General features: G+C 54.2%; 2 protein-coding genes across 3 annotated transcripts in view; one reads left to right on the top strand and one right to left on the bottom strand.

The window, feature by feature from the left end:
- Positions 1-4,780, top strand: part of UNC5A (unc-5 netrin receptor A) — a 57,274-nt gene extending 52,494 nt beyond the window's left edge. The window contains exons 9-15 of one of the 2 annotated variants that reach the window (XM_058677428.1): positions 1,577-1,664; positions 1,786-1,954; positions 2,236-2,469; positions 2,567-2,716; positions 2,805-2,969; positions 3,188-3,366; positions 3,551-4,780. In XM_058677428.1, the coding sequence (XP_058533411.1) occupies positions 1,577-1,664; positions 1,786-1,954; positions 2,236-2,469; positions 2,567-2,716; positions 2,805-2,969; positions 3,188-3,366; positions 3,551-3,716 (1,151 nt within the window). In that variant the 3' untranslated portion in view covers positions 3,717-4,780. The remainder of the gene's footprint in view (positions 1-1,576; positions 1,665-1,785; positions 1,955-2,235; positions 2,470-2,566; positions 2,717-2,804; positions 2,970-3,187; positions 3,367-3,550) is intronic. The other variant, XM_058677429.1, reaches the window with a different exon arrangement.
- HK3 (hexokinase 3) lies at positions 4,751-23,498 on the bottom strand. Its single transcript, XM_004587389.2, has 18 exons — positions 23,458-23,498; positions 14,513-14,675; positions 14,206-14,360; positions 14,006-14,125; positions 13,816-13,911; positions 12,960-13,059; positions 12,673-12,856; positions 12,033-12,185; positions 11,658-11,891; positions 11,079-11,374; positions 10,854-10,993; positions 10,628-10,747; positions 10,069-10,164; positions 9,793-9,892; positions 5,751-5,934; positions 5,511-5,666; positions 5,142-5,375; positions 4,751-5,041 (listed from the first exon to the last, which is right to left on the bottom strand). The coding sequence occupies exons 1-18, from the start codon at positions 23,485-23,487 to the stop codon at positions 4,897-4,899; spliced, it is 2,706 nt and encodes a 901-aa protein (XP_004587446.2). The 5' UTR covers positions 23,488-23,498; the 3' UTR covers positions 4,751-4,896.
- Positions 23,499-24,856: the final 1,358 nt, after the last annotated feature.

Below are 24,856 nucleotides of genomic sequence, written 5' to 3'. Positions count from 1 at the left end.
GTGGTGGACAGCGCGATCTAGGTTGCTCTAGCTAGAAAACAGGGGTCACCTGGACCTCCTGCTCTTCCTCACAGACCCCCCCAGGGCAGCCTCAGGCTTGCACCACGTCCTCTGTGGCTTCTCTCCTCACACGCCGTGTCTCCTGCCCACCCCACCCCCAGTCTGGGTACTACTTTGCAGCCTTCACCCCATGTAGATGGAGTCTGTCACATCCCCCACAGCTCACACCCGGCTACCCTGAGCCCCCTGCAAAGCACCCATGACAAGATTGAGGTGGTGTATGCCCGGACAGCCGCCCCTGCGGCCTGTTCCCTCACGCAGGCACTTGCTCATCCGTCCGCACGTGACTCCCGGTTCCCCAGGCACGCCCCGACCCCTCCCACTGGCTCACCTACCACCGTCCCCTTGGGCTTCCACTCTCTGCACCTCATGCCCCCCAGGGGCTAGGAGATGATAGTGCATTACTCCCGGCACTGTGAGGATGGGAAGGTGAGACAGGCAGAGATCAAATGGGCAAGGTGGGCCTACTTTCCCTGCACCTGCCTGCGGACTGTAAGCTGGAGAGCACTGAGTGTGTGTGTGTGTGTGTGTGTCCACCCCTGGAGTTGTCATCTTCATTAGCAGCTGCCTGCGGGCGGGCAGTGCGGGTCTGTGAAGGGAGTAGCAGCTGCTGACCCTGCCCAGTGCTGTCCTTCCCCTAGGGCGTCCGTGTCCTGGGAAGTAGCTGTGCATCGTGGAGGACAGGCTGATTCTGGGAGGCATCCTGCACAGCCGTTGCCTTGTGTCACCATACGTGGCTGTTGAGACAGACTGAGGCAGCTGCCATCACGGGTCTTAGGGCACACCCTTGCACATGGGGTTTGTTGGCTACAACTCGGGGGGGCGGGCATCCCACTTCATAGTCAGCCCCTCTGCGGCGGGGCTGTTTGCTTTTGGACTTGCTGGCTTGAAGCTGTGGGTTTTCACCCTTTTCCTTGTCCCTCCTGATGTCCTGGGACAGGACCACTCCTCACCTGCCCTAACGTGACACCCTGGTCCCTGTCCTCGTTGTGTCCTACCATGCTGTCCCCCTTCTCACCCTGCCCCCACCTACTCTCAGCAGACACGCACACACTTGCTATCCCTGCGAGATGTCCAGGCAAAGAAGCTCTGCTGTGATTGGCCGGTGTTAAATGCCAGCCCATGTGCAAGGGCAGGGCAAGGGTGGGGGGGTCCCGGAGGCAGCCAGGACCAAGGGGGAGGGGCAGCAGGTGCTCCTCGGGCCCTGGTTCAGCACCACCAGGAATATAGCACACACTGGGCAAGAGTGTTGCTGCTGCATGGACGGGGTGGGCGGGGAGGAGGTCAGATACCAGAGGGAAGAGCAGGTTATGTGCAGGTACCATCCAGTGGTTGGAACAGCAGGTGCCCAGGGCAGACTGGCTAGCCAGGTGCTTCCCACCTGGGTTCCCTCTGCTGCTCTCAGAGGTGCCTGGTCAGGCCCATATGGATGGCAGCCCAGGCCCAAGCAGGGCCCTGGCCAGAGAGCCTGGCTTTGCGGTGACTCAGCACCCTCCTGCTGCTTGCTCCGTTTCAGGAATCAGCCTTCTCATCCCCCCAGACGCCATCCCCCGGGGAAAGATCTACGAGGTCTACCTCGCGCTGCACAGGCCGGAGGATGTGAGGTGTGGTGCGGGCCCTTGTCGCGGGGGGGGGCGCCGGGCGGGAGGGAAGGCAGGTGTGAGCTCAGCCTAGGCTCCCTGGCCGCTGACGCCTGCCCTCCCCGCCCATCCTTCCCCACTTGAGGTTGCCCCTAGCCGGCTGCCAGACCCTGCTGAGTCCCATCGTTAGCTGCGGGCCCCCTGGAGTACTGCTCACACGCCCTGTCATCCTGGCCATGGACCACTGCGGGGAGCCCAGCCCCGACAGCTGGAGCCTGCGCCTCAAAAAGCAGTCCTGCGAGGGCAGCTGGGAGGTGAGCAGGAAAAGCAGACCCCGCCTCGCGACACATCTGCAACACTGTCACCCTCAGCCACCGCACGCCCCCTCCCTCACCCCAGCAAGGTCCCTCCCTCATCACTCTCATCCCTCAACCGCCATCCCCTGTCCCCCACCCCAGCACGGTCTCAGAGTGGAGCCTGGGCTCTGGCTCACTCACTTGGCCCATCCCTTTGTGCAGTTGTGTAACTGCTCTCCCACCTTCCCCTTGGGGCTCTGTAAAGCTGGGCAGGCCTGACCCCCCGGGACCACCTGCAGGATGTACTGCACTTGGGCGAAGAGGCACCCTCCCATCTCTATTACTGCCAGCTGGAGGCTGGAGCCTGCTACGTCTTCACGGAGCAGCTGGGCCGCTTCGCCCTGGTCGGGGAGGCCCTCAGCGTGGCGGCGGCCAAGCGCCTCAAGCTGCTTCTCTTCGCCCCTGTGGCCTGCACCTCCCTCGAGTACAACATCCGGGTCTACTGCCTCCATGACACTCATGACGCACTCAAGGTAGCAGCTGCCGGAAGTCAGCCCTGTGGCGGGGGGGACTGGAGGAGGCTCTGCCAGCACCCACTCACCCCATCCCACCCTACCCTGGGCACTGCAGGAGGTGGTACAGCTGGAGAAGCAGCTGGGGGGCCAGCTAATCCAGGAGCCCCGTGTACTGCACTTCAAGGACAGTTACCACAACCTGCGCTTGTCAGTCCATGATGTGCCCAGCTCCCTGTGGAAGAGCAAGCTCCTGGTCAGCTACCAGGTAGGGCCGGGCTCACAGAACCTGGGGCTGGGCACCCGTGATGCCGCTGCCTCTCACCACCTTGACTCCCCTCCCGCACCGCCGGCAGGAGATCCCCTTCTATCACATCTGGAATGGCACACAGCAGTATCTGCACTGCACCTTCACCTTGGAGCGTGTCAGCCCCAGCACCAGTGACCTGGCCTGCAAGGTGTGGGTGTGGCAGGTAGAGGGTGACGGGCAGAGCTTCAACATCAACTTCAACATCACCAAGGTGGGTGGGCAGGGCCTCAGCACCACCCCCTAACCGTGTGCCAGAAAGGCTCCGGACCCGTGGCCTCCCCTCCCAAGCCCACCTTCTTCTATAGGAGGATGCCTCCTGTGCCAGGGAGCTTCGGAGTAGCGATTTGAGGAGATGGGAGGAGCGGGGTGGGTGGCAGGCCGAGCAGCTCTAACAAGTGCTTCCTCCTTCATCCCTCCCTCCCAACCCAGGACACGAGGTTTGCTGAGCTGCTGGCTCTGGAGAGTGAAGGGGGGGTCCCAGCCCTGGTGGGCCCCAGTGCCTTTAAGATCCCCTTCCTCATTCGGCAGAAGATCATTACCAGCCTGGACCCTCCCTGCAGCCGGGGCGCCGACTGGCGGACCTTGGCCCAGAAACTGCACCTGGACAGGTGGGTGGGAGATGGGCAGGGCAGGGCTGCCAAAGTTGCTGAAGTTGGGCAGGCAGGTAGGACGGGGAGAGCATGTGTACTGGCTTAGGGAGGAGGTGGCTCTGCCCGTGGGTGGCAAGCAAACTGGTAACAGCAAACCTGGGGTGAGGCCATGCCCTTAATGGGTCCTCTTCTGCTTCCACAGCCATCTCAGCTTCTTTGCCTCCAAGCCTAGCCCCACAGCCATGATCCTGAACCTGTGGGAGGCACGCCACTTCCCCAGCGGCAACCTCAGTCAGCTTGCGGCAGCAGTGGCCGGACTGGGCCAGCCCGAGGCCGGCCTCTTTACAGTGTCAGAGGCCGAGTGCTGAGGCCGGCCTACCTGGACACACCTACAACACTCTCACCAGCTTTGGCACCCACCAGGGACAGGCAGAGCCGACCAGGGGGACCTACCTATCCTCTGTCCCCGAACACCAGGGACAGCTACTGGGACAGGCCCCCCTGCTTCTGCATTCCAGCCAGGGTTGTCCCTCATGCTGGTCCTTCAGACCACCTTCTTCCTACCCTTCTCCATGGCCTGCCTGGCCGGGCTGGCACAGCCACCTGCTCACACCTGGGGCCCAGGGTGGACAGTGCCTGGAGCCCGGGGCCAAGCCAGCCCGTGTGTGTGGCTGTGTGTGTGATGCTACCTCTGCCCCTGGCCCTGACCAGGGGCCGCATGCACACGGGCACACACGCACACGCCAGGCTCGGGACATGGCTCCGGAGCTCTCGCCTGGGCCGGAACTTATGCAAACATTTCTGTGCCTGCTGGGTAGGGGTGCATCTGCAGGGCCTGGCTCAAAGCCTGCAGAACTGAGGGCCACAGCTGGACGGGGCAGGTGGGGGTGAGGTCCCTTGACCAGGCACATGATCATCACACAGGCGTGGTGCCCACGCATGCCTCGTGTGTTCCTCTCACGCACACCCCTCCTGGTGTTCCTCTGCCTCCCCCCCCGCCCCCGCCACACGTATCTCACACTGGCCCCTGGAGGCTGCTCACGTCTCACGCCCAGTGTCCGTACACATCTGCCTCACATCCTGCCCACCTCCCACCCCCAGCCAGGGACACCTGCCAGCCCCTCCCTACCCGTCCCCTGCCCCCAGCCTAGAGGTGCCCTGCCTAGCAGGGTGTGTGAATATGCAATGGAGTCCCCGGGCTGTACAATGGCGAGTGTGTGTGTGTGTGTGTGTGCCGTGGCGTGCCCGTTCCTGGGGCTGGCCGGTGGCCCTGTGGCAGGGCCCTGTCGTGTGAAGCTCGTGTCCTGACTCTGTCTTAAGTGCATTCCCGCACTTACACTTGGCCTTATGTACACAGCCTTGCCCGGCCGCCGGGGCGCATAGGGATTTTAGCAGACGTGAATGTAAATAAATTATATATATATATTGCTAACCCAAGTGCTCCTTCTCTTGGCATGGCTGCGGGCTGGGGCGCTGGGGACAGGCTAGTTCCTGTGGCCTGCATCAGCAGGGTTGAAGCTGAGATCTCATGGCTGCCAGAGACCATCTTCAGACGCGGGTGTTCTCGGCAAGGCGGCAGGCCACAGCGGTGACCAGGGCCGCTCCTTTGCCAGACCCATCTTCTGACTCCAGGAAGGTGACCTTGCAGAGAGGGGCCAGCTGCTGCACTGTGGCTGCCACCAAGCTGGAGAAGCTGTGTTAGGGAGGGGTTGAGGTGAGTCCAGCCCAGTCAGGCCCTACCCACGGAGGGGACAGGCCACCCTGCCCAGCCCAGCTCATGCACCCATACTCACTGTGGGTGCAGCTTGTAGAGGGTTCCATCCACACCCACAGATATTGTGAGCTTTTCTAAGTTTCGGTTCTCTCGGATCTTCTCCACCACAGCAGCCACGCCAGCGCCACAGAGCTGGGCAGCCCGCTGGGACACGGCCTGGCACACCTCTAGGACCATCAGGGTATCATCTGAGGTTACAGGTAGGCCCAGATCCTCTAGGATGGCTCGCACCTGCCGCAGGGCCAGGCTGTCACTGGGGCCGAGAAGGGGGAGAGAGCTCTGGGGAGGAGCTCCCCCCTCAAGAGGTCACTTACACACTCCCTCCCTCCACCTGCCCCCATCCCCTAGCATCTCTCGGGACAGACAGAACAATGCCTTTGGGAGGCACCTTTCAATGTCAGAGAGAAACTTGGTCTTAAAGATGTCCTTGGTCTGAAGGCGCTGGGTCTGCTTGCCCCGGAAGAGAACACCCCGGCTAGTTAGATACAGGAGGATGTGGCGCACGATCTCCCCCAGGTACATGCCACTGATCATCTTCTCGAACCTGTAGGAACGGAGCAAGACACCAGACCAGCTCCAACCCAGTGCCAGCCCCACACAGTCACCACTGCCCAGGCCCCACCTGTACCTCTGCTTGCTGGGGTTGATGGAATCCTTGTCCACACTTTGATCAAAGCAGGTGCTAAGGCTGTTCAATGAGCCATCGTCCCCAAAGGCGCCCCACTCCATGTTGATGCACATACAGCCCGAGTCCCCAGCCACACTGGCCACATTCTGGAGCTCTTCCATGTAGCAGGCATTGGTGCCAGTCCCTGCAGGGGTCCGGTGGGGTGAGTGTCACTTACTGATGCACACAGATCCTTTGGAGCCCAACTTTGTTCCCAGTGTCCTTTGTACAGACCCTGCTGGCACACCCTCAAAGACCTCTTCCTCTGGCAGGGTGCTTGTCCCAAGGTGTCGCTCAATGGTGTCCGTCCATCAGATTGTTTCCCAGAGACCGCCCCTTACTGCATGCTGATGAGAGAGGCCCTTAGCCAAGCTGGGAGCTAAGGCCGTGGACGTGAGACACCAGGAGAGCCTCCGAGTGACCAGAAACACAGCAATGAGTAGCCAGTGCACTGGTGCCTCTAAGGGCTCCAACGGGAATTCAAGAGAGGCAGCATGGGGCAAGGAGGGGTATAAGTAGAAGGAAAATTTCAGCAAGGAAGTAAAGTGTGAAGCCAAGAAGCACAGAGGGCGTAGCCTGGGAAAGCTCTCCGGCAGGTGGTCTTTTGGCTGGCCCCAGCTCAAGAACCTCTGCTGGCTGTCCAATTCCCCGGAAGCCCTGGTACAACCTCTCCTAGAGGGCTCTCCAAGTGCCAGGGCCTGTGTTCAAGATGCTCTCCATCGGGAAGTACCCAGGAGACAATTATGGTTAGTCAGATACACCATCCCAATTCGGAATACAGAAATGGCCTGTTTGCCTAGAACATCACTAATCGTCACACACCAGCCCACACCAATACTATGGATGGGGGCCTCTTTGGCAGTGATGGGTACCATTACCCAACTGTTTGGTGGAGTGGTGGAGTGGTCACATTTGGCAGGGTCAAGACTCTATCCAGCACGCGAGAGAACTTGGTCTGGGGGTAGACTCTATGGGGTTGTGTGGGCCCAACCCTGTGGAAATACAAGTTCCCCTGGTTAGCTCGCAAGCTGGGGTTGGGATGGACTAAGTTAGATGTGACCATGCCACCTGCCATCACACACGGGTACAGGAACCCAAAACAGTCAGCGCAGGTCAAGGCAGCAGCACCTGAAAGTGCATCCTTTAACAGGATGTGGGGTGGGCCATGCTGCCACTGGAAGGGGACAGAATGGGCAGGGCTGAGCTAACCTTAACTCACAAGAAACAACAGAAATCAGGTTGGAGCACAGGTCATGCCAAGTAGGTCCTTGCACCTACTGATCTGCTAAAGACAGGGATGCTAAGCCACAGCGTCTAAGGGACCAGGACAAGAGAGGGGCTCTACCAAGTTGAATCAGAGCAACCACTGGCCTTCACGAGATCTAAGGCTGGGAACAGGCCGGACTGGGCAGCTAATGGGATACTCTAGCTGGGTTGAGTTTCCCACCAATGAGCGCATGGGCTGTAAATGGGGCTGTGTTCCGATCAGGATACGAGTGTAATCCCACTTGGCACAAGTGTGGACTGGGAATGGAAGCACCAAGCCGGGCCAGACTCCAACACCATCTGGTGCTCTGCAGGACCAGGGGAAATGTATGACAGACTAGGCTAGGTCTCAGCTCTTACTGAACCATGTGTAAGCTGTATGGGGGTATAGAAGAGCCATGGCTGGGTTGAAATATCCAACAATAAGAACCAGATTGGGTTGAAGAACAGTCAGGAAACACCACTGTTCCTACTAGGACAGGAGGTGAACTGAACAGGGCTGGCTCATGGACCCACTGGTATGCGCAAAACCTAGCACTGGGAGAGTTTCTGATGGAGGAGCCTGGGCAACTCCTCTGGCAGGACACAGTCCCTGCAGGTAAGCACAAGAAGCACAATAGGAAACAGCCCAGAACAGGCTATGGAAATTATCCCACTGGTATACACATGGCATGGATTGGGGGCAGACCAGGCTGAACCTGTTCACATCACCCGCTGGTGAGTCCGAGCTCCAGAACAGAGTGTGGGTCTAGCCAGGTTCGGTTGCGACACATACTAGTACACAATAAGGAATGCCAAGGTGAGATGAGCCATACCAGATATGGCTGCAGCGCCCAAACAGCACATGTGACAATCACGGGGAGGAGGCAAAGCTGACAGGGGAATGTGGGCTCCCCTGCTGGACAACTACTTCCATTGGAAAGCGTGGGTCGGGATGGGGGCAGATCAGAATAGGCAGGGCTGTTACACCTGTGGGCCTCATGTGGGCTAGATAAGGGAAGGGCCACAGTGGGCTGACTGTTCCGACTGGTGCAAGCAAAAACTAGAGTGGGTGAGGGTTGGTTGGGCTAGCCGCAGTACTAGCTGGCAGAGGCTGGCACTTGGAGCTAATTCTGTCAAGTCTAATGCCAAAACTACCTGGAGAGTGCATAATCTCGGAGTGAGTGTGGCCTAGAAGGGAAATAGTGGGCACCTCCTTCGGGGCTACCACTCTCATTGGACAGCACGAACACCAGGACAGGGGCAGGGGTGGCTGTACAGAAGGGCACCTGCCAGTAGGTGTGTGGGCTGGATAGTAGGTTGGTTGGGTTGAGCTGGGCTTCAATGCCCATCGACACGTGCGAGAGCTAAACAGGATGTGGGACAGACTTGACAAGCCTGCGGTGCGTACTGGCAAGCATGGGAACCAGGGTAGGGGGCAGAACTGGTGGAGGTTATGGGGAGTCGTCCCAACTAGGCTGCAGCTCCAACCGGTTTGCGTGAGGACCAAGTATGAAGTGGGCAGGATTGAACTGGACTACAATACCTGTTGGTTCACGAGGAAGACAGGGCTGGAAACAGAACGAACCCAGTAATCCCAACGACCAGCATGAGCATAAGCTGATTGGTATGACGGATGGTGTCGGACTCTGTACTAGCAAACTCGCGCAAGAATCAGGCCTGGGGTCATCTCAGACGAAGTTTCTTTGGAGATCCCTCCAACTGAACTGCTGATCTTAGAACCCCAACCATGAAGAGACTGTCAGCCGGTGGATTCTGAATAGGGTTCATTGCGATTGGAACTGAGAGATTGGCAGCAATCCAGAACTGATGAACTATCAAAACTGTATGAGCAGGACCTTCAGAGCGTGCCTCCCATTGGGGATCTGGGATGGGTGGGAGGTTGGGTGGGGCTTTTCCCTTTGTTTTTTTTCCCTGACCCCAGATACAGGGTAAAATGATGTTGCTGTGGAAACAATGGTATTACCCACTTTCACCCTGTAGCCCTTGACACTTTGTTCCCTAATGAACCAAGTAAGATTATTAAAAAAGAAAAAAAAAAGATGTTCTCCATCTCACGGGGTTGCTGTGCGAACCGGCCCCTCTGTGCAGGTCCCCCGTGAGTCACCTGTTCCTTTGTGGCCTTGGCCTAAACCTCCCCTGTGGGTGGAGTCAAGAGTCAGCTCTCCCTGAGTACCTTGTGATATTCTGGGCTCAGGCCCTGCGGAGCCTTGGCCTCCAGGAAGCATTAGATTTCTTGCCTTCTTCTATGTCCTTCTATTCCTTTGTCCAGGGGACTGTCCAGTTAGAACCCGGGACTGTCTGAAGGACCCTCCGTGGACGGTTGGTGTCGTGCCCCAGTTCCTGGGAGCCAGGCCTGGCATTCCTGCCTCCTCCCACCTCACCCTCTCTCAGAGCCCTGGAGACACACGTGGGTATTATCTTCACCCTGGAGGATGAAGCAAACTAGGGCTCCAGAGATGTGCCCAAGGTCACACAGTGGAAAACTAGTATTTCCACTCAAATCTGGACGACCCCAAAAAAATGCAGATTCATTCACTAAATGTGCAGGTGGAGGCTCAGGCACTGAGGCCGACTAACCTCCTTGCCCCCGCTCAAAGTCCACATTCCCAGCCCAATGGAGTGTTTTCAGGCCCCTGCCAAGCCAGCCAACGCTAGGAGACTGTTAGACCGAGAAATCAACAGGAGATAGCCAATTACCAAGCAGCAGGGACACAAAAGGGCGGGCCCTCCTCACCAACAATGAGGCCCATCTCGCAGCGGGGGTCCTCATAGCCACAGGACATCATGGTCCCCACCGTGTCATTGACAATGGCGACCACATTCAGCTCCACTCCCTGCACACAAAAGGATGCTGGTAGTTGCTGGGCAACGTGGTTGTCACAGCAACCAGCACTGGACCCAGAGGTCTCTAGAGAAGAGCCCTCCCCTCATCCCCTCCATGAGCAGGGGACCCTCTGCTCTCCTCCAGGTCTGCTGGAGCCCCAAAGCACCCCTCGAGGCAGGTACCTACCTGTCTACGCCTGATGGCTTCCCGCAACAAATACACGACATCTTCGCCCTCGCAGTCTGATGCATTGAAACCCTTGGTCCAGTTCAAGAGAATGCCCTGGGTGGGGACGAGGGGGGGACGTTAGCCATGGGTCCCCTTCAGATGCCACGCCACTTTCCCAAAGCCTGCAATTCCTGCCCTCCCCAGCAGGAGCCCTGGTTGACCTTTTCAACCTTCATCACAGGAAGTCTTACCCTCCTCCCTCTCCCACCGGCTTGTGAAGAAACCCACTAATCACAATTGGACCACATCTCCTGCCATTGGTTCTGGGAAGCTTGGCTGGTCTGGGGGCCATCTTCTGGCATTTGGCCAAAAGGAAAGGCCTTCAGTTACCACCAGCAGCTGGGGGGAGTGCAGGCTCAATGCTAGGGGCCATAGCCAGGGGCTCTGAGGGCCAAGTGGCCCAGTGGCCCAGTGGCCCCACTCCACTTGCTTTCTTGGCCTCCAGTTGCTTTCTTGGCCTCCAGGTATGTGGGTAAGAGGCTCTTGTGGACGGCTCCTCCTGGCCCCCCTCCCTCACCTGGTCCAGGCCAAGCTGCTTGCATGGGAAGGAGAAGGTGAAACCTAGGGGGAGGCTCCGGCCACTCAGCCCCTGCTTCCGCTGGAAGTCCACGATGCAATCCACAATGTGATCAAAGAGCTACAGGATGGGGTAGAGTGGGATGGGTCAGGGAGGGTCAGGGGGTGGACTGATCCCTGCCCTTCCCCTCCACCCCTTTGGCATCAGGACCCAAGCTGGGAGGTACCTGCTGCCCAGAGCCCTGGGCCACGTGCTCCGGGACCTGGTAGATCTGATTGGTGATCCGGACACCTCCATCACCCACATGTACCAGGAGCACCCGGAAGTTGGTGCCGCCAAGGTCCAGGGCCAGGAAGTCCCCTCGCTCTGTGAGGGTAATGTCCTTCAGTTGCAGACTCTCTGTGATGCCCCCATCCAGCCCCAGGAGCCAACCTTCAGAGCAGGTCCTCACCATTGCCATCAGGCGTGGCCCGAACGTAAGTGGGCAGCATGCGGAGGGAGGAGGCCTCCCCTCGGAGGCCCCTCGCCATGGCCTCCCGCATCTGAGTCTGCACTTGGACCAGCTGCTTGTGCTCCAAGCGGAACGGCATTAGGGTCTCCTTCAGCAGGTGCCGGTGGGCAGCCAGGCGGGCGGCCACTGCCGTCACCACTGCCACGCCCTGGCCGCCCCCATCCACAGAAGAAACGAAGGAGACCTCACATCTTGGGACCAGTGGCACTATTGTATCCTGCAGGATGCTGCGGAACCTGCAAACATGGATGGGGACACCCACTTGGCAGCCGGCTGGTCTCAGGGGCCCCAGAACTTAGATCAACTGAATTCTAAGTCCTCCCAGGACACACAAAAAGAAGCATCTTTCCCCTCCTCAGACACCTTCTAACCACAGAGCCCAGCTTGGTCCTTAGGCTATTGGACTGCCACTGATTGCCCACTGGTTGGCACATAGGGTTCCAGAGGACACTCGGTATGTGTCACAATCACACTCGGGTTCATGCTCCCTGCTCATGTGAGACCACATGTCCATGATACCTGGAGTGCTGCTCAAACACTTGGCCTCCAGTGGCCACTGTGACCTTGAGTGTCTGCTGCTGCCGGCTGCACTGGAGGCGGGACAGGACGGCGGCCAGGGCAGCAGCACAGAGCTGGGCGGCCCGCCTGCTCACAGCTGCACACACGCAATGTACCAACTCTGCATCCGAAGCTGCTGGGCTTAGGCCTAAGCCCTTCAGGATACTGAAGGCACGGGCTACCCCAGAGGAAGCACTGTGGGGGGACAGAGAGTGCTGGTTTGGGTCCCCAGTAACACCCATCCTGCCAAAGTGCTATGACCACCCGAGGCTCCAAGCACCACCCCACCCCAGCCCCAGAGTCCTCTGATCAAAGCCTCCGGTGTCCCCAGCTCACGCCATGGCAGCCACGTGCTCCGCCGGGATGCTGTCTCTGCTCTGCAGCGCGGGGGAGGTGCAGCCGCCAAAGAGCACCCCGTGCTGGGTCAGGTGTACCAGCACCAACCGCACCAGCTCACCCAGGTACAGGCCCCCAATCATCTTCTCAAACCTAGAGGGGAAGGCGACCGGGGAAAGCCCATCCTAAGCGCTCAGCAACCCCTGGCCCCTCGACCAAGAGCCCCCCGAAGAGGAAGCCTTTTCTTTGGGACCCCCCAGAAAGCGAACAGCCTCCCCGAGACAGATGAGTGTTTGCCCAGGCCCTACTGACTCAATTGAAGTTCATTGACCCCTGGAAGGGCAGTGGGCACTTCTCAGCCACCTCCAACCTCTATCAGGGATGGGCACAGGCAGGAATAAGGTAGGGGGAGGGTCAAGGGTCGAAAACTCTGGGTTCTAGAACCTTGAGCCCTCCCTTCTTTGGATCTGGCCAGGGATCCTGCAGGGACCTCTGATCAAAGCCTCAGGTGGATTCCTCAGGCAGGTGGTGGGAAGATGTGTTCATGGGGTACACTAAGCGCAACAGCAGGGGTATGAAAAGAGGAGTACAAGAAGAGGGGTGCCAGGGTCTAGAAGAGTCAGGACCCCAGGCCGGCTACCTCTGGGCACCGGGATTCAGGGACTCCTTGTCCAGGGTGTGGTCAAAGGTGGTCAGCACGGGCCCCAGGGCCTTGTTGTCATTGAAGGAGCCCCACTCGACGTTGACACACATGCGCCCTCGATCCTCATCCAACACTGCCACATGCCGGGCCTCCTCCATGTAACATGCATTGGTGCCCGTGCCTGGCGGGGACAAGCCAGTGAGGAAGCGCCCCACCAGGCACTCATACACACCTTCCCCCTTTTCCTCCCACTCCATTACCACGCCAAACAGCCTGGTGCTCACCCACAACAAGGCCGACCTCACAGGGCTGGTCCCTTGGCTCACAGCCCATCATGGTGCCCACGGAGTCATTCACCACAGCAATCACTTCAATGTCGTAGGTCTGGGGCACAGAGAGCACAAGCTGAGGCTGGCCAGTATGGTCCAGAACTGGGCAACTGTGCTGGCTGGACAAGCTGGGACCCGGGCTTCCATAGCGGGACCATCAAAGACAATCCAGAGCTGTCTCATGACCAAAATATTTGAGTCATGCCCACTCGGGTTCCACCCTCGGCTCCTCCCTCCTGCAACTCAACTTGGGGTCCCAGTGGCTCTCTCCCTCCATCCTCACCTCTGGTGCTTCCCACGGGCCTGGAATCAGTGTCCCCTGAATTGGCACCTCGCTTGTCTCACCTGGGTCCTGGCCTGGCTATCCCCAAGCCTGCTCCTGCCAGCTCCCACCTCTAGTCACTGTGCATGGTGCCATAGTGGTCGGATGCTTCCACCTGCCTCCAGCAGCCTGTGCCTGTCTCAGAAATGTCACCTGCTATGCCAGCCCAGCTTAAGCTCCAGGCAGAGTCCTCCTGGGAGTCCTCCAACCCCAGTGCTCCCAAAGCGCACTTCCCGCACAAGGACAGTCCCACCAGACTGTCATGGCCTTAAAGGACAGAGTCCAGATTTTGTTCTCGGTGTTTCTTTCCAGGCTCCTCAACATAATATTTGACCTTTCCTAGCCTTAGTACCCATCAAGTGCGGATGCTAGCAACATTAGCTGAGGGTGAAAGTGGACAAAGCATGTGAGCAGCCCAGGAAAGCAGGTCTCCCGGAAGCACTGGCACAGCCTAGGTGGACACTAATGCCCGCCCCCTTCCTCACTCACCCCCTGCTTCTGAATGGCATCTCTCAGCAGCTGGACCACGTCCTCGCCTTCCACCCCACTGCACTGGAAACCTTTGGTCCCGGAAATGAGGGTGCTCTGTGGGCGGAGGAGTCATGTCACTTCCCCAGCAGCCTTTGCGAGGCTACAGCCCGCCCCACTGCCACATGGCCCCACACCTACTCCACCTCACCTTGTCCAGGCTCGTCTGGCGACAAGGGAAAGGAAAATTGAACCCGAGCTGCAGTTTGTGCTTGCCTACGGGGTTTGCATCCAGGAACTCAGACAGGCAGCGGGCGGCAAAGTCAAAGAGCTGTAGGACAGGTGTGGGGGTCAGCGGAGCACACCTGAGCTCTGGCTGCCCCAGACTCAAGAACTGCACAGTGCACTCACCTCCTGGCCGGTGCCCAACATCACCTCTTTGGGGATCACAAACTCCTGGCTCCTGGGCTCCACCCTGTGCCCATTCATGCCCGTGAGAGTCACCCACAAAACACGCAGTGAGGCCCCTGTGGCTCCAAGCTCCAACACCAGGAAGTCTCCTTTCTCTAGGGGATAAGCAGAACCACAGAAAGACAAGCAGCTAGCCAGAGCAGAGAGGCAGACCACATGTGGGCAAGGGGCCTGGGAGATAAGGGTGGGAAGCAGGGATCTCACCCTCTCGCAAGACCACCCAGCCATCTTGGTCTGGGGCACCCACCAGTGCCATGTGGGGTGGACCCCACATATGTGGGCAGCATCCGGACAGAAGGGTCAGGGCCAGCCTGGTTCCTCAGTGCCTGCTCCATGCAGCCCAGCAGACTGGCTTGGATTTGCTGCAGCTGTGCATTCGTCACCTGGAACTGCTGCAGACACTCCTGCACCTGGAAAGGAACAGGCCACCATTAGGGAGGGGCCTCCATCAGGCGAGCCAGACCTCCTCCTCCTGCCTAGCTCACAGCCTGCTGCTACGTCCCCCACTTCCTACGAAGCTGAATGGAGTCCTGCTGGAGACTTCTCTAGGACTTGGCCAGCTGCTCTGGGTCTTGCTCATCCCATTCCTCACCCCTTCATTCATCTGCGTCTCACCCCTCATAGCCACACCAAGCTCCCACACATTCAGAAGGCTCTTGCTGCTTTGAGCTTGGGAGGTGAGTATCCCCCAAGGTTCGCATGTTGAGAGCTCGGTCCCCAGTGTGGTGATATAAAAGGTAGTGGGGCCCCATAGGAGGTCACTGTTGGCTCCATCTGCTCTCGGGCCTCTGTCTTGTCCTGGGGTTGCTCTGTCCAGCAGGTGCTCCTACCACTGTGATACACTCTTCTATGAGGTCTTCACCACAGTCAAGCTGATGCTGGTACCAAGCCATTGGATCTCCGAAACTAGGACCTCTTTTCATTATAACCCTTCTCAGCCTCAGGCATTTCATTACAGAAATGAGAAATAGACTCACAAAGGATTCTCTGGATAGAGACCCCCCTCTTCTCTCCCTCATGGCCCGCTCCCTGGAGGCTCCTTCTCAGCTCCTACACACCCCTCCTCTAATTCAGACTTTAATGCCACCCCCTTCCTTTTATTCCATGACTGATGGGTTACTCTCAGCTCCCCAGCACCCAGAGCAAGAACCTTTCAGTGAGTTACTAAGGACTGAATCCAAGAAGGAACAAATGCACGAGCCAACTTTAAGAGCAAGTGTTTGCCTTCTTGGGGCCAGTGCTGAGGTTCAGCAAGTTAAGTCACTAATAGCCTGTATGGGTACATATTCGAGTCTCGGATGCTCCGCTTTCTATTCCAGCTCCTTGCCAATGCACCTGGGAAGGCAGCAGAGAACAGTCCAATAGAGCTACAGGCTCCTAGCTTAGGCCTCACCCAGCCTGAGTATTGTAGTCATTTGAGGAACAAACCAGTGATGAAAGATCTCTCTCTCTCTCTCTTTTTCTCTTTCTCTTCTTTCAAGCAAATGAACATATCTTAAGAAAAAGTGTTTACCTTTCTTAACCCACTCTCAGACTCCAGAGCCTGAACATGCTCACACATGTGACTTCAGGCCACCAAGGAGAGTCCTCCTGGGGCTGACCATCCTTTCCAAGACACTGATAGAGCCTACCTACTGTACACCTAGCAAAACAGCACAGAAGCAACACCAACCAAATCCTGCTTTGGGAAGCTCAGATCCCCTTGGGGGAAACAGAAAATAAAGAGCACATGTAAACCATGTAAAGATTGTCAAAAATAATGAAAAAAAAATAACAATAAAATCTAAAAAAAAAAGAGAGAGTACATGTAGTGCTGGAATCAAGATAGTAGAATAGGGTAAGGACATGTTTAAACAGACGGAGAAATATTAGCCTGTGTGAAGCAGAGAGGGTACATTCCAGGAAATAGGAGAAAACAGAACAACAGCAGAGGGGCACCTGGGAGGGACAGACACAGGAAAGCAGTGGACACAACGGTGTGGTGTTGCAGTGACTGATACCTCAGGGGCATTCAGTGAGTGGTGATCCGAATTGCACAGGTAGCCGGAACTCCACGAGCAACCAGGTGGGAAGGGACTTTCACTGGGAATTCAGGAGGTGAACCCAGACAAAGAACTGCTCATCCTGCTGGTCTGTTTTCTTTGACCAGGAGCAGAGACAGAGCAGCAGCTCCCAGACGAGCAGTGCAGAACAGGGTGGATTTCACAACCCAGTCTGCCCCCAGAGCCATATCGGGCACCATTTTGTTTAAGGAGGCAAGGGCTATGGACAGTACTGTACTTGGACTGAGTTGGGAGTGAACTCATTTCTGACTCAGTGAACTGCATCATTGTGGCATTCTAAAAGTTCCACCCAAGACAGGTCCGGTAGCCCTCAGACCTGACTGCCAGCAGATCAAGAACTCTAGTAGTGGTACATCAGGTGCCATTTCATACGGTGTGGCAAAGAATTTAAAACAGCAGGGAAAACGGTGAGCTACATATGCGCTAAGCAGGGAGCGACTCAGCTCAGTGCATTACACTGGTCCCACAGAAAAATAATACTGACTAGGGCATTGTATGGGTCAAAATAGATCCGTGTAGCTCTCAGACCTAACGACCAACAGGTTCCAGCAAGACAACCACTACCAACAACCTAGCTATATAGGACACCTGGTGTCTCTGTAATCCTGGGACCTGCTCCAACTGGAACTAGGAGAAAGGTTGTCCAGACAACAGAGCCTAGGCACAGGGTATGGAGACTAGTGAGCCAGGAGCTGGGGCTGCAGAGACAATGTTGGAAATCTAACATAAGAACCCTGACCTGGAGTTCGCTGGAGGGAGTAGCACAAGTGACTGCAAACAAAGAAATGTGTACCAAATGCAATAAGTAAAGTTGAACTGTAGACCAGTGTGTGACAGAGTTTTGAAACCTACCCCAAGGAGAAGAATCTGATAACCCGAAGTGCAATGACCAAGAGCAAAAGAAAAGACAAAGGCACAATGAATATTACTGAAGACTCCTCTGCAAAGGAACAAAACCCTCTGCCAACTTCAGAGTTCACTGAGGAAGACATCGAGAAAATGGGGGACACAGAATTCAAAACACTTGTTATAAAGCTTCTTATCAACAACGAAAAGCACATAAAGCAGGCATTCAAGAAATTTAAGGAATATGTCACACAGGAAATGAATCAAATGAAAGCTGGTGTGTCAGAAATGAAGAATACAGTGGAGCAAATTAAAAGTACAGTGGAGAGTCTCCAAAACAGAATGAACGAGGCAGAAGAAAGAATCTCAAAATTAGAAGATATTTCCTGTCACCAGGGGAAAATAAGCAAAAAGTTGGAAATAGAGCTGGATCAGGCAAAAAAAAGTATTCAAGAATTGAAAGACACTATTAAAAGGTCAAATACAAGAGTTATGGGAGTCCCAGAAGGTGCAGAAAGAGAAGCTGGGTTTACAAATTTATTTAATGACATAATAAGGGAAAATTTCCCTAATCTAGAAAAAGAATTGGGGAACAAGATCCAGAAGAGCCACAGAACTCCCAGGCTTGACCAAAAGCAATCTTCACCAAGACGCATGATCATCAAGCTCTCTTCAATCGAACATAAGGAAAAGATCCTTAAATGTGCACGTGAAAAAGATCAACTGACACATAAAGGAATGCCAATTAAACTCACAGGAGACCTCTCACAGGAAACTCTACAGGCCGGAAGAAAATGGAGCGACATATTCCAGATTCTAAAAGCAAAAAATTGTTGGCCCAGAATAACGTGCCCAACAGAACTTTCCTTTGTCTTTCAAAATGAAATAAAATTCTTACACAGTAAAGAAAAACTCAAAGAATATGCTTCTCCCAGACCTGCCCTACAAAGGATACTTAAAGATCTTCTCACTCTTTTTTTTTTTTGCATTTCTTTTTTTTATTATTAATTACACTGCATTATGTGATACAGTTTTATAGGCACTGGGATTCCCCCCCAAACCCTCCCACCATGGTGGATTCCTCCACCTTGTTGCATTACCACAGTTCAAGTTCAGTTGAGACTCTTTCACTGCAAGTATCTACCAAGCATAGAGTCCAGCATCTTACTGTCCAGATAAGTTCAACGGCTTCCTGGGGAGACCATCTCTGGTCTGAAGGTAGAGCCAGCAGAGTATCATCCCGATCAATTAAAAGCCCCAACATAACATCAGCAACAATTTATAACATTATGGAATTAATTGACATAGTATTGAGCAACCAATATGTTAAAAGAAAAAAAGATGCAAGTTCTTAACCACTTCCTGTGACTTCCCCATTGACATTTCAATTTTAGTCTAAGTACAACCGGGTTCTATACACCTTAAAGAGGTTATAGATCATTATTCAGCTGTCTCGTGCCTATTTTCATTTTAGCATTTAGCAGTTTATAGCGTTGAAGCATAATTTTGCTGAACATGGCTGTTTTTCGGGTAGTCTAGACTGGCTTATAACTCTAACAAGACATATGTCAACAGTTGAGGTGCAGAACAGTTTTAGGAGGAGTGTGCAGGGAAATCTTCAATACCCTAGTGAGGGGTAACTAATCTTTGTGTCTCACCTAGTAAGGTATAAGTGAATCCATGCTGACCGTTTCTTGTCTGATTCTAAGCTTTCCTTGTTGTTCTCTATCTATTCTAGATTGTTTGTTTGTTTGTTTGTTTGTTTGTTTTGAGGGGTTTCCGGAGCAATCCTGATGGTCATTGCCAGAGAGGGTGGGGGCCCAAAGTTGGAACCAAGCAAGGACCAGTGAAAGCTCCCCTCCCTATTCTCAAAGGAAGTTTACTGTTCTTCTGTTTCTGCTAAAGATGTTCTCTTAACAAGAAAAGGAGTAACACCCACCAAAACCAAAGGCAAATGTGAAGAACATCCTGGTAAAATGACAACACAAGGCTAAATCAATGAACAACCCATTGCTAAAATGACAGAACCTAATTACCACCCATTCATATTAATCCTGAATGTAAATAGATTAAACTCATCAATCAAATGTCATAGATTAGTAGACTGGATTGAAAAACAAAATCCATCTATTTGCTGCCTACAGGAGACACATTTCACCAACAAAGATCAGTGGAGGGGCCCGGCGGTGTGGCCTAGCAGCTAAAGTCCTCGCCTTGAACACGCCTGGATCCCATATGGGCACCGGTTCTAATTCCAGCAGCTCCACTTCCCATCCAGCTCCCTGCTTGTGGCCTGGGAAAGCAGTTGAGGACGGCCCAATGCATTGGGACCCTGCACCCGTGTGGGAGACCTGGAAGAGGTTCCAGGTTCCCGGCTTCGGATTGGCGCACACCGGCCCGTTGCGGCTCACTTGGGGAGTGAAACATCGGACAGAAGATCTTCTTCTCTGTCTCTCCTCCTCTGTATATCTGGCTTTGTAATAAAATAAATAAATTTTTTAAAAAAAAGATCAGTGGAAACTATATCTCATGGACTTTGTTTTTTTGTTAGTTTCACCTTTTCAAAACACTTTCTTCTGATTAAATTCTTCAATGACTCAGATCATACAGCGGCATCATTTTCTTCAAGAAGGTTCTTGATTTTCTTTTTCACTTTTTCAGTGACACATTAGTCATTCAGTAGCATGTTATTTAACTTTATGACATTATTAACTTCTTTTTTCCTTCCTGTTGTTGATTTTGTTTTGTGGTTTTTCATTTAAAGGATGTATAGTAACTGTGTAATGGAGACTATCATATCCAGATGTGAGGATACAATGCAGTATGCATCTCTACTTTCAGATCAAAGATGGACTCCCAATGAAACTGTTTATTGTATCTTGACAATAGGATGCTGGACTCTCTGCCATTGTCCATGCCCACAGTGATGGACATAAGACTGTGTATGAAGATCTATACTATAGAAATAACATAGGGGAACTCAGAGAGGGGGTGGGGTTTGGGGAGAGGGAAGGGAAATCCCAGGGCTTATGGAACTGTATGATAAAATGATAATAATAAAAAGAAGTAAAATTTTTAAAAAGGAGTACAGGTAGTGATGGTGGCTATTAGGAAAAGTTATGAAGGGCCGGGGTTGCAGCACAGCAGGCTCAGACACCATTCCAGATGAGAAAGCCGGTTCTGGTCCCACCTACTCCACTTCTGATTCAGCTTTCCATGAATGCATCTGGGAAAGCAGTGGAAGAGGGGCCAAGTGTTTGAGCCCCTGCCATACACATGGGAGATCCAGATGAAGCTGTTAGCTCCTGGCTTCAGCCTGGCCCAGTCCCAGCCATTACTGCCATTTGCGGAGTGAACCAGAAGATGAAAGATGTGTGTGTGTGTGTGTGTGTGTGTGTGTGCGCACACGCGCACACATCTGTCTCTCAAGTAAGCCTTCAAAGAAAAAAAAAATGTGGGAGGACAAGATTAGAAGTTGGAGAGTGACCAGGAGAGGAACAGATATTTTTAGATAAGGGAAGAAATCCTTGAGGAAGTGACCTAAAGGAAGGACAGAATAAGTCATTTGATGATCTGAGAGAAGAGCATAAAGGGATTTTTCTGCATAATGGGGAGGGATGGCGGAGGTGGGAGGTAGTTGTGGCCTGAGCCAGGATGAATCAGAGTCAGGACGGAAGAGAAGATGGGGGTGGGGGAGGCAGAGGACAGGAGAGCCCCGATCTTCTCTCCATCAGAAGCCCAGGAGCTTCAAGGGGGTCCCCAGAGATTTCTCCTCTGTGTGCAGCATCAGCCCCCCCTCTCCCAGAGGACCCACTTTCCCAGGCTTCAAAGTAAACCTCAACAGCCTCGTTGGATTCACTGGAGGATGACAGCCCAGGGACTCCACTCCCCACCCGCAGCCCAGCACAAGCCACAGCTTGCCACAGCGCAATTGCTCGGCACGGACCCCCTGTCCCAAACTGGCCCCATGTCTGTGAGAGACGAAGCCAGACACTCAGCTAATGAGGCAGCAAGAGCCAGAGGAGAGAGGGAGAGGCCCACTCGGTGCCACCCCTGTTTCAGCGAGAGACCAGGAAACAGGTCCCTAAGGGGCCAACAACTTTTAAGTGTCAGTTATAGCGGATGCTTCTCGAAGTGGCTATCGCCATGTTTCAGCTAAGGAAATGAGGCTCTGAGAAGGTGGCATGGAGGAGCGGAGCAACCTTTGAGCACGAATCCACCTGATTCCATGTCTTTGCAAAGCTTCCCACAACCTAACAATGTCCCTTGACAAGCACCCAACACAGGAAGACGTTGTAGGAAGGTGCCGCAGACAACCAGAATGAGCAAGTGTGCATGTGAGCCTGGGTCCTGTAACCTTTCCAGCTCTGGAGTCCTGGGATAGCCTCCCTCTGAGCCTTGTGCACCTCTTGTGCTAAACCGAGAACATGTATTAGTGTTCCGGAGTCCTGTTCCCCCACCTCCCACCCCGAGGCTCTGTTTCCTGCCTGGATCATTGTGGTGTTGTGATAATGAGAGGGGCTGAGGGATTGGAAGGTGGGAGGTGCTGGTGTGTTTTCTCATGGCTTCCTGGAAGCAGCTGACTTTCCAAGAAGTTCATGACTTTGCTCTAACTGAAACCCTTCTTCCTGGGTATAGTGAAGTTCAGGAGGAGGGACTAGAAGAAAGCAGAAGTTACTAGAAAGACAGAAAGGCTTCCATGGCAGAGCTTACTGAGGCCCACATCAGCCAAGAGAAGCTACCTGGGTCTCCCCTCCCTGCTCCCTAGAAGAGTGGGGTGAAGCTACAGCTAAGAGGGCGAGGTGGGGAGAGCTGGAGAGCATGTGAAATCCCATCTGGCCTTTTGGGCTCAGAGCACAAGATGCAAGCTGATCCCACGCCACCTCTGGTGGCAGAAGGAGGCACCAGCAGAAGGATTGGGGCTCTGCCTGGGTCACACATTGTCCACCTCCGGACTGTGTGAAGCTAAGCCTCGGGTGAAGCCTGGGCTGTCCAAGGTTACGGGAAACTTGGCATTTACAAAGTCCTCCAAATGTAAAAGGACTTTAATTTTTGAAATTTATTTGAAAGAGGCAGACACAGAGACACAAAAAGAGAGATGTCCCATCGCCTGGTTTATTCCCCCAAGTGATCACAGCAGTTAAGTCTAGGCTGACTGAACCCCGGAGCCAGGAACTCCATCCAGGTGTCCCATTGGGTGGTATGGACCCAAGTGCTTCACCACCGCCCCCCAGAGTGCACAGTAAGAAGCTGGAATCGGAAATGGAGCTGGGATTCGTAGAGGATTTGTGAATGGTAGTCAATGGCTGTGCCAAATGTCTGCCTCCAACAGGGAAGTCTTTTTTTAAAAAAATTAATTTATTATTCCATGATACAGTTCTATAGGCTCTGGGATTTCTCTTTGCCCCCCCTCCCCAAGTTCCCACTCCCACCCCTCCAAGGCAAGTCTTTAAACTGCAGGTCTGGGTGGGTGGCATTGCCAGCAGGGGCACAGAATTCTCCGGAAGGAGGGCAGGAAGTGAAAGGGGAGGGAACCGCAGGCTCTGGAGCAAGGCCTGGCTGGGCAGACGACGTGGCTCCTTGCACACTGCTGAGCACTGTGCTGGGCACAGGGAAAACAAAATCAAAGGAAACTGCTCGGGACCGACTCAGGACCCCTTTCCCAGTGCCTCTTCTGCACATTCAAGCCATCAGACAGGAGGGTACTGACCTCTGTTTTCCTCTGTTGGACTGATGAGGAAGCAGAGAGACTAAGCATGCAATTACTTGCACAAGCATTTCCTGCTTGAGGGTGTGGTAGACAAGGACTTTTAAAGCTTGGTCAGGGGACAGAAGGGCCATCTCAGAGCAGCTCAGGCACATCCTGTGTTCACTACATGAACTCTGGCCATCTCCATTCATCTGATGGCAGTGGTCATGTCAGCAGAGGGAAATGTGTAGGGGCAACTGAAGAAGCAGAAAGGAAGGTTCGGGAACTCAGCTTTATACCAGGAAGCTGTTGGAGGACCCATTCTCAAGGCAGCAGCAGCAGGAGAGACCCACCAGCTGCCGGACCACCCCAGCCCAAGCTCTCACATGCCTCATCTTTGAGACGAGGACACAATTGTTCGCTCCCTTGTTGGTGCTTGGAGCCTCCCAGGAGAGTGGCACCAAATCAGACCTGAATGCTTGGGTAGCTAGAAAGGGGCTGTACAGATGTAAGCCAGGGGATCTGGGCATCTTCAGCCCTGCTACCCTTGACGGCCTTGCATAGACACAACATGGAAGCTGGTGCTGTACTTACCAGTTTGGAGTGCGCCAAGGACTCAGGCATGGCCCCCTGGGGGCAGCCTGGGTCTCCTTCCCCAGGCTGCTTCCCATTGGGCCCAGTGTAGTTTTCCATGTAGTTTCACAATGGGTATTGGCCACCTATAGGAGAAAAGGGATACCCCGGGTGAAATCCCCAACTCTATTGAAGGCCCCGGAGGCTTTAACCCAGAACATCAGCTTCCTTCCTTTGAAAGGGATTCGGAAGGGAAACTAGACAGAACTCAGAACTTCTGACCATCAACGTTCCAGTAGGCCTTTGTTTTCCAAGGGAGCATGTGCAGTGAGAGAACATTAAGAAGGCTGATAGTAAATGTCACTCACTTGTTGTCATTAATTCACCTTTGCTGGTTCCTGATGCCTAGCAATGGGAATAAATGAAGTAACCCCATGCCTTGTCCTCGGGGACCTCCTGTGGCAGTTGGCACAGACAGTGGCAGAGATGGATCTGTGTTGTAGGCATTGAGGCTGAGAGGTCAGGTATGTGTCAGGAGCTTGAAGCAAAGGCTGTGAGGAATGATGGGACCAGGGTCTTGCCAGAGAAGCAGACAGGCTGGACTGTGCAAAGTCAACCCCATCTAGATGAGTGCAAGGTTGCTTCAGAAAGGGGCCTCACTGTAGGTGTGACTATGGGCAAGTTGTTTCTTTCTTTCATCATCAAAATAGGAGGAGATACATATCCTCCCAGGGTTGCTGAAAGCACTGAGTGGAGCAAACATCTCAGGGGATGTTTATGAAATAGGATATGCAATGCAAGCAGTGGCTCACGGGGCATTTCAAGAAGGGCAGTGACGCAGAGCCAGGAGTGCTAAGGACCCAGAATGGGGCTACACTGGGCTACCTACCTGGCCTTGAAGTCTCATTTCTTCACCAGTAAAGTAGGAATCAACACAGACAAAGGGCTGCATGGGGCAAACAAAAAATCAAGTGCAGACCGTGCTGCAAATACATGGGCAGATCTTTTGAGCTGAATCTGAGTTGAAACCCATGTGGCTCAATTTTCTCTTCTACAACAAAGCAAATAAAGTTCCTGTTCCTTTGTATATTGGACAGGACTGTAGAAATGTCAGGTGTGTTTGCCCACTCAAGCTGCATGCAGGTGGTAGCCAGTCCAGATAGTCCCCAGGGAAGACTTCAGTGGTTAAGGTGCTCCTCATGAGGTGGAGGGCCAAACAGGAGCCAAAATCATCTAGCCACTATTACCTCTTTCACTTTGCAACAGCCACAATTCTGCATGGTTCCTTCACCCCCTCCACCCCTGCCCCCCTTCTACTCCCATCGCTTGACATGCCACATGACCACCAATATCCTTCCAGCCATGAACTATTTTCTTTATTGCAAACTTCTCTTCCTTGGTGCTGACAGCCAATCTCTTC

The sequence above is a fragment of the Ochotona princeps genome, chromosome 19 (genome assembly GCF_030435755.1).
Source record: "Ochotona princeps isolate mOchPri1 chromosome 19, mOchPri1.hap1, whole genome shotgun sequence".
NCBI classification, from domain to species: domain Eukaryota; kingdom Metazoa; phylum Chordata; class Mammalia; order Lagomorpha; family Ochotonidae; genus Ochotona; species Ochotona princeps.
Note: the sequence above shows the minus strand (reverse complement) of the source record. Positions and strands in the feature narration are given on the sequence as shown.

Coding starts and splice junctions, on each gene's coding strand:
- HK3 (XM_004587389.2), bottom strand. CDS start 23,487: ATGCCTGAGTCCTTGGCGCACTCCAAACTG. Junction 12,186..12,672: donor CTGAATCCCGGTGCCCAGAG/GTAGCCGGCCTG, acceptor CTTCCCCTCTAG/GTTTGAGAAGATGATTGGGG. Junction 5,042..5,141: donor CTCTACAAGCTGCACCCACA/GTGAGTATGGGT, acceptor TCCCTAACACAG/CTTCTCCAGCTTGGTGGCAG.